The sequence below is a fragment of the Rutilus rutilus genome (genome assembly GCF_951802725.1).
Source record: "Rutilus rutilus genome assembly, chromosome: 23".
In the NCBI taxonomy this organism is placed as follows: Eukaryota; Metazoa; Chordata; class Actinopteri; order Cypriniformes; family Leuciscidae; genus Rutilus; species Rutilus rutilus.
Window position 1 is genome coordinate 15,001,866 of NC_140233.1, and position 8,968 is coordinate 15,010,833.

The 8,968-nt window shown below is 37.3% G+C and overlaps 1 protein-coding gene across 3 annotated transcripts; it reads right to left on the bottom strand.

The window, feature by feature from the left end:
* Nucleotides 1–146: 146 nt before the first annotated feature.
* Nucleotides 147–8,095, bottom strand: cplx3a (complexin 3a). 3 transcript variants are annotated; one of them, XM_084397787.1, is made up of 4 exons: nt 7,127–8,095; nt 1,768–1,897; nt 799–886; nt 147–723 (listed from the first exon to the last, which is right to left on the bottom strand). In XM_084397787.1, the coding sequence occupies exons 1-4, from the start codon at nt 7,143–7,145 to the stop codon at nt 499–501; spliced, it is 462 nt and encodes a 153-aa protein (XP_084253913.1). In that variant the 5' UTR covers nt 7,146–8,095; the 3' UTR covers nt 147–498. The 3 variants fall into 3 exon arrangements, with proteins under 3 accessions (XP_084253913.1, XP_084253911.1, XP_084253912.1); XM_084397785.1 differs by having other exon boundaries at nt 7,102–8,095; XM_084397786.1 differs by lacking the exon at nt 7,127–8,095 and having other exon boundaries at nt 1,768–2,457.
* Nucleotides 8,096–8,968: the final 873 nt, after the last annotated feature.

Genomic DNA, 8,968 nt, shown 5'->3' on the forward strand with positions numbered 1-8,968 from the left:
AATTGAATTGACGTTTTTAGTATCTACACACTTCACGTAAATACATCAATATACTGAGTACATAAAAAGGTTCAAATACATAAATACTGTAGTTTAATAGTATAATTTAAGCATATTTTTTATTAATATGACTGGAATACTGTATTTTGTAACATTTTCTGGCTAATTTAAAGTAGATGTAGGATAGTCAATCACATATAAACAACTATAACATTTTAAGCACTAAAGAACAAGAAGTAGAAAGATGTTAACTGATAATTATTGCCTTAACCCACTTTTATGACAATGTATACAGTGTGGCAAACATTATTTACGATATTAACAAACACTTCAAATTTAATATATGATATCATGGCTTGGCTTTGGGTAGGAGCTCGTCTTTCACAAAGCATTAGGCATGCTGTTTAGGATCTGATTTATTTCCTATATTCTCCCTGAAGTCATCGGAGCCGAGGAAACATCTGATCCTCAATCAGCAGTCCAACTCTGGGGTTGGGGTTACATGACATCACACTTTTCAGCCGACTGTCTAATGTCTTGGAGGGTGGACTGGGCCTTCTCCTTTAACTGATCAATATCTACATTCTGAATGTTGGTCAGCTGACCCAGGACAGACTGCTTGTTCTCCTCCTCCTGGTTGTCTTCAGCGATCATCTTGGCCAGTTCTGTGGGCAACTCCACGTCGTCTGCCGCAGCCTGAATTTGCGTGTCGTCCAGTTCACTCTGTAAATAAAAAGTACAAGTTAATAATGAAATAACAATGGTTCACACAGTGCATTTTATTAAAGGGATGTTTACTTTTGGAAGACGATATTTTTCCCTGAAGTGGCTCCTGACTGTGGCCCGTTCAGCCTTCTTCTGGGCAAAGCTGGTATCCCGCTCCAACCTAGATGAAAAATAGAAGCTAGTTTGAAACGTAAAACCTTTTTTTTTTATATATAAAAATATATTTTGCTTAAACATGATTCCCTGAAATGGATAATTGATATCAATATTAAATCATCATAATATTATCAATTATTATGTTCAGTGTGCATTTTAACTTTTTTATGTCTAGGACGATGTAATACGATGCCATTCAAAAATGCAGACAATAGACAGAAAACAGCTGCATGTGCATTTCTGCAGAGGAGTCACTGTCCTCAAGGCTTGAGAGCAAGGTGACATGCACTATTGATTAAACCACAGAAATACAGGAAGCTGGAGATAAACATTGACCTTCTTGGCATCTCCTTGTATTACATTTGAACAAGTGACTGTGCAGCTTGTGTATTAAATTTAAACAGGAGGGAAAGGGTCCTCATAATTTTATATTGTACACACACACACACACACACATACATACATATATATATATATATATATATATATAATTTTTTTTATACAATAAATAAATATATATATATTTTTTTTCAGACATTTATTCCTATATTATATATATATATATATATATATATATATATATATATATATATATATATATATAATAAATGTCTGAAAATGTATCTGAAAATAAAATAAAAAACTATTATTGATAAAATATTTATAAAATTATATTAATAAAAATGCATTAAATTACTGTATATACATTTTTAAATTAACATCACATTCATTTGCTATTACCAAACTAAATAAAAATGGAGGGGGAAATGATGAATATATTATAAAGATAAAATAAAATACATTTTATTGATAATGTTAAAAAATATCAAACATTTAAAATCCCATTCTTTGGTCATGATAACCATAGTAAGTGCAAAGTCTTACTTCTCCTCCGCCAACTGTTCTTGGTATTGTTCAAACTCTTCGTGTGTCATTCCTTTTGCTCCAGCTTCGGTCTTTTCTCCTTCTGGCTTTTCTTCTCCAAGACCCCCGGTAAGATCCTTCAGCTGCCCCCCTATCATGTGTTTAAACATAAAAGCCATTGTTTTTCTGCAGAATACAGATATAAAACGCCTGTTTCTTTGGATAATGTGCCAGTCGCTTGAGAAAGTCTAGTTGACTCGTCACTCGTGTGAGAAGAAAACAAAAACGCCGATATGTCTTCCTTTCTTCCGCTCAATTCAAGTTCTAGCACCAAATATTCATAACCTGTACAACGCGGAGGAATTCATTCTCTCTCTCTCTCTCTCTCTCTCTCTCTCTCTCTCTCTGTGTGTGTGTGTGTGTGTGTGTGTGCGTGTGTAAAGTAACGGGCGACTTCTTCTGCATACATGATTGAAAGTGAAGCTCAAAAACATGGCAAAAGTCACCAATGGCTGACAAAAAGTTACACTACATAATGTACTACATAATGTATAATCGTTATTATGATGTTGCAGAGATATATATTTGATGTAGGCTATTTATTCTTACACAACATGCTGTGTATAATGTTGCCGAGATTAAGTTTGTCAAGGGTTCAGTGGGCAGTGAAATGCTGTGATGAGGCTTAGTTTCAGAGCAATTGTGCCAAAAAAACTCATGCATGAGTAACATTGAGTATTAGTAAAAATTAATGTAAAATGGGACATAAGTATACAGATTGGGAATATATTAAATCTTCTGCTATAAGATGTTTCTACACTGTAAATCAATTTGGATGTTTAAGTCATTTTTACAATGTATATCAGGTGTATTTTGAGGAAATGCCTTTTATAAATAAAGACACACTGTAAACCCGAATAAGTTGGCAAAACTCAAAAAATGTAAGGCAATCAGTTGCCTCAAATTTTTTAAGTTAAGAAATTCAAAGTTTAAGCAAGCAGAACTGGCAGATTTTTATTTTTTACTTATGCATTTTAATTGTTAACTTGAAATGTTTGAGTACACTAATTCATACATTTAACTTAAAACTGTCATGTAATCTCAATGTGAACACTTTTATTAGTATAAAATTAGCTAGCTTTAACAAGCTAGATTGCTAACATACTAATTTAACGTGTTAACAATAGTATGTTATACAGTAGCACTAGCTGTATGAGTGCAGCAATATAAAGATGTTATACACTCACCTAAAGGATTATTAGGAACACCATACTAATACTGTGTTTGACCCCCTTTCGCCTTCAGAACTGCCTTAATTCTACGTGGCATTGATTCAACAAGGTGCTGAAAGCATTCTTTAGAAATGTTGGCCCATATTGATAGGATAGCATCTTGCAGTTGATGGAGATTTGTGGGATGCACATCCAGGGCACGAAGCTCCCGTTCCACCACATCCCAAAGATGCTCTATTGGGTTGAGATCTGGTGACTGTGGGGGCCATTTTAGTACAGTGAACTCATTGTCATGTTCAAGAAACCAATTTGAAATGATTCGAGCTTTGTGACATGGTGTATTATCCTGCTTGAAGTAGCCATCAGAGGATGGGTACATGGTGGTCATAAAGGGATGGACATGGTCAGAAACAATGCTCAGGTAGGCCGTGGCATTTAAACGATGCCCAATTGGCACTAAGGGGCCTAAAGTGTGCCAAGAAAACATCCCCCACACCATTACACCACCACCACCAGCCTGCACAGTGGTAACAAGGCATGATGGATCCATGTTCTCATTCTGTTTACGCCAAATTCTGACTCTACCATCTGAATGTCTCAACAGAAATCGAGACTCATCAGACCAGGCAACATTTTTTCAGTCTTCAACTGTCCAATTTTGGTGAGTTTGTGTAAATTGTAGCCTCTTTTTCCTATTTGTAGTGGAGATGAGTGGTACCCGGTGGGGTCTTCTGCTGTTGTAGCCCATCCGCCTCAAGGTTGTGCGTGTTGTGGCTTCACAAATGCTTTGCTGCATACCTCGGTTGTAACGAGTGGTTATTTCAGTCAAAGTTGCTCTTCTATCAGCTTGAATCAGTCGGCCCATTCTCCTCTGACCTCTAGCATCAACAAGGCATTTTCGCCCACAGGACTGCCGCATACTGGATGTTTTTCCCTTTTCACACCATTCTTTGTAAACCCTAGAAATGGTTGTGCGTGAAAATCCCAGTAACTGAGCAGATTGTGAAATACTCAGACTGGCTCGTCTGGCACCAACAACTTTGCCACGCTCAAAATTGCTTAAAGGGACACTTCACCCATTTGCATTAAGCTTTGTATTGTTGTTAGAAACCCAGTCATATATTATAATAAACGTGGATTTTTCATTAATTTTTCCCTGAGATGGGAGAAATAAGGATTTAAGTGTTTTACTTCCTGCTTATTATGACGTAAAAATCATCATTTTGCGTCATAATAAGCAGGAAGTCACATTTCATTGAAAAGTGTAGAGACTACAAACACTAGCTCCTCATTATTCCAGGGGGCGGGACCCGCTCACGCTACAGGCCTATTACAGATCAGTGGGTGGGACTTCACTTTCTGAAACTAAAAGCAATATCCTCCATCTTGTTTGGAAGCTAAGCTAACAGGCACTGTGGAGCAAGCTGTGAAGATATGACAATAGCGGAGGGTAACGTTACTCAATATGATGTAGAAGAAGAGGATTTCGGAAGTCTGATGCTCGAATCAGGTGTTTGTGGCTACCTTTACAAGCCGCATAGCGAAGAGCAGCCGACGCAGAAGACCTGCCTGTCGCGGACGAGAAGCCCAGACTGGCTCGAGCTGGGGGCGGACTGGTGGCGCCGGTGATCTCACTATGCAACTACGAACCGCTACGAACACAGAGATAGAGTCCGTCTGCTGCAAAGCATTTAAACGATGCCAATTTCTCCTGGACGAAATCTCTGAATCAGACGAGGACACGGACGTTTGTGTTGTGAACCATCCTAGTTTCGCACCGCATCTGACTGAACATCCCGGTAACGTTACCATGCAATAATTCACCACTTCGAAAGAAATACAAATGAGGAGTAATTCATTAATGAGTTCGCCAACTAACTAACGTTAGACATTTTGTGTGAAATGAATTTCATGCTCCGGTGGTAGCTAGCCTTATGGACGGATGAGTGATTCATATGCTGTTCTGGATTAGTGGGAGTGGCTTGCGCAGCTGTGCAATGTGGTGCATTGTGGGAGTTGTTGTCTTTCATACAAATGCGTCCTGAAGTTACTTTCTTTCTTTCCTCGGTCAAGAAGGCACCAAATTCAAAATTTATTTTACATTTCGACTACATATATGACCCACTTTCAATAAAGATCAATGTTCCCATGGGTGAAATGCTCCTTTAAATCACCTTTCTTTCCCATTCTGACATTCAGTTTGGAGTTCAGGAGATTGTCTTGACCAGGACCACACCCCTAAATGCATTGAAGCAACTGCCATGTGATTGGTTGATTAGATAATTGCATTAATGAGAAATTGAACAGGTGTTCCTAATAATCCTTTAGGTGAGTGTATTTGCTCTCAAATCAAGCTGCATGCACCACTTGTCACCATGATGGTAACTATCCTAAAACCAACATTAACAGAAATTCTTCAAAATTAGCATAACAAAACATTAATCAATGCTAAATCTCCCACTTAACATTAATCTTACACAAAAAAAACAAAAAAACATTATATTTCACTTCATTTTAGCATTTACTCTCCCTTTCGAGTGCCATCGGCATAGACATCCCAGCCATTTCAGTTAAACTTAAGTTCGTCTAAATTAAAAGAAATAATTTCATAAAACTCAAAACAATGAAACAGTTCAGTTTACTTAAAATATATCAGTTCTGTGAACATGAAAGAAAAAGAAAGTGCTAAATACTCATAAAAGTTAATTTGACTGAACTAATTAGTTTAATTTAAGTTTGTCCTACTCAAACCAATTAATTATTTTGAGCGTTAGGGTTTACAGTGTAAAACAAAACTGATTACTTACTATCAAATACTTTAGATTTGAATTTTTAAGAGACGGGAAATACTTTCATTGGCTTAATTTGTATTTTCTTGCGTGCTCCATTAATGACAGCCTGTGGGCTTGTTGATGAGTCAGTATGAGTAACGATGAGCTGCCGTCACTTCTCTCCTGTGTCGAGCAAATCACTGCTCAAGTGAAACACCTCGGTCTGTGTCAACTAATTGAACCACATACAGCGTAAGGGACTGTGATTTACACTTCTATGCTAAAAGCATTGAGTACAGTCTTACAACTGTGGGAAAATGTATAATAAATACTTATTAATATAAAAAAATACATGCAAATATATGCTAAATGATGCTATAGGCTAAAGTTTAGCTTCAAGTTATCAAATCACATACAAAAGTCTCTTTCCTTGCCCGCCTGTTGTAAAATTGATTAAATATGTATTTAATATAAGAAGTTAGAGGTAAATATATGACATTTTAAGGTTATAATATTAATATAAACAACATATATATTGGTGAAAATATATATATATAGGCCATTAAGTTTCTAGCATGTTAGCTATATGTTTGGCAACAGTTCTTCTAACCCTAATTGATGGAGTGTGTTGCTTTTCATTTCTTAAACAACCATGTAGGAAGACACATCATGGCCATATTCCAGGATGACAGTCAAGATTCATCAGGATCAAACTGTGAAAGAATAGTTGAAAGGAAGCATGAAGAATCATTTTCACACATGAATCGGCACCTCCGAGTCCAGACCTTAAATTCATTGAAAGTCTTTGGGATGTGCTGGAGGAGACTTTACAGAGTGCTGGACTCTTGCATTGTCAATACAAGATATTGACCAAAAATGTACACACCTCTTGATGGGAATAAATGTTGTGATGTTATTTCCATCAAGAGGTGCATCAGTGTTTGGTCAAGATCTTGTTGACCATTGTCATCCTGGAATATGGCCATGATGTGTCTTCCTACATGGTTGTTTAAGAAATGAAAAGCTACACACTCCATCAATTAGGGTTAGAAGGACTGTTGCCAGACATATACAGTAACATGCTAGAATCATTATAATCACTGCAATAATGATCCAAACATAATCATTTGCCTATTTAAATCCAAACAGCAACTGTTTTGGGGCCGGGCAGTGTATATTTTAGATATAAAAGTATCAAATAAATCATATTTTTTCATTATCTACATTTTGAATTGTTGAAATACGTTGACAAATCACTTTTCTGAAATGACATGAATAATGCATGTGTAAGCGTCGTCTTTGGAGGGTATGATGACCTTTCCCAAAGACAGCGGTGAGTCAACGCTTTGTACCATTTGGGGGAATTTCAACAGTTACGTTTGCTTTGAACATCCATCTTGCTGAATCCAACTGCTTTCAGATGTAAATCTCTGATAATATGAGTTTATTCAGAGACGGCACACTGAATCCATTATCATACATGTTTTAAACATGACCAGCTGCAATCTGATTTGTCCTCATTTGTCCAGTGAAGAACAAGAGACTATATTGGATTACATTCATTGTCCATACAAGCATAGACTCCTTGCCAAACCTTGTTGTCTATAAGGGTCAATGATTCTCCAGATAAATGCCAGGGCATTGAGAAGGTTTTTCGCTCTTGCCTGAAGCAGTGCCCTAGCGAGTCACTTCTCTGTTCAGCACAACCCTGAATCACTGTACTCAAGAACCCTTCATGAGGCACATTTCTGGCCCAAACGCAAACAGCAGAGGGATGCATTTTGCATGAGAGAAGACCGTCATGAATGTATGCATCGTGAGGACTCCACCTCTGGTGTTGATTGGGATGTACACTGGCATACGAGCTCCCTTAGGCTGGGCGTGGGTGAAGGCCGGATGAGGGCCTGAGCCCAAATGTCATGGGAGAGATGTAAATGGGGGCTGACGAGCACTGCGGAGCATATCTAAACCCACAGCTGGAGGAACTCTGGTATTTTAAAGAATCAAACATAGCGTGTCACTTAATGTTGCTCTCTTCAGGCGAACGCATGAACTCTGCATCTCACGGAGATTAAGACTGAAGGAACATATAACCCACTGCTGCTTATAGTCTGTTTAGGCAGGGATAGTTTCAACATTTCTGTTCTTCCCTCATAACATGAGATCAGAATCACTTCCTTTAAACGATACGGTTGAATTAAACTCCTCTTACTGTCCCTTGGCGACGTCTTCCAAATAGGCCACAAAACAAAGCAAATCGTGACACATGCATGGTGACATCCACAGTCAAGCGTTCTGGCGTGAAGCACACACGCCCGAGGGGGAAGCTGAAGTCCCGTCTCCCTAACTTACCTCATTCTTTCTTGTTAAGCAGGGAAGCTCGCGTGCTTGAAGTTTCGTAAGCATTTCCGGATCTCACTTTTAAGGGGAAGTACTACAAGTGGTTTCATTCCCCTTTCTTTTTAAATGAAAATGAAATAATTAAATCAATATAAATTAGCATAATATTCAATTATGCATCATCTTATATGCAATGAGTTGTGCACCGTCTATCAAAGATTGTTTATGTTGTTTTGATTGTTATTTACATATACATATGTACACACACACACATTTGCATGCCACTAAAAAGTAAAATGAAATGAATAAAAACAATATATATATATATAAAATCAACATATACGTATATATATTTCAAATATTGCATTTATACTAAATGCACACATAAATTTCACATCTATATATTTTAACAAAAGACAACTTAAAATATTTAAGAAAACACTTTTAATATGCATTCGTAAATGCAAAAATACTTCTTTTTTTTTTTACTACTGATTATAAATAAATTACAAACAGCATTTAATGCATGAATAAAATGTCATATTTAGGAAATTACTTTGCCTATTGCATTACCATCGCTTAAGATTTTTTCAGAGGTGATGTAACTATCATTAAAAAATTCTTTTGGCTATCATTTTGGATGATTTTTTTCCCTTCCTTTTCCTAAATGAAGAGAATTGAACAATTGAGCATTACACATTCAGAAAAATCGAACCAATCAGCACGAGACGAGGCCTGTATGTATTCTCTCTCACCTCCGTCCCACGACAGCATCCCACCACCACCCCAACTCCTCGCTCTCGACGGGTTCCTATCCCAGCCAGGGATATATCGGGGGAAGGTACTCTGGATTTGGGGCAAATTCCAAGCTCGGAGCAG

Excerpts from the sequence above, each read along its gene's own strand:
- cplx3a (XM_084397785.1), bottom strand. The coding sequence starts at position 7,141 with ATGTTCAAAGCAAACGTAACTGTTGAAATTCCCCCAAATG. Across the intron at positions 887-1,767 it reads GAACAGTTGGCGGAGGAGAA|GTTGGAGCGGGATACCAGCT; the intron begins GTAAGACTTTGC and ends TTTTTCATCTAG. Across the intron at positions 724-798 it reads AAAAATATCGTCTTCCAAAA|AGTGAACTGGACGACACGCA; the intron begins GTAAACATCCCT and ends TTTTATTTACAG.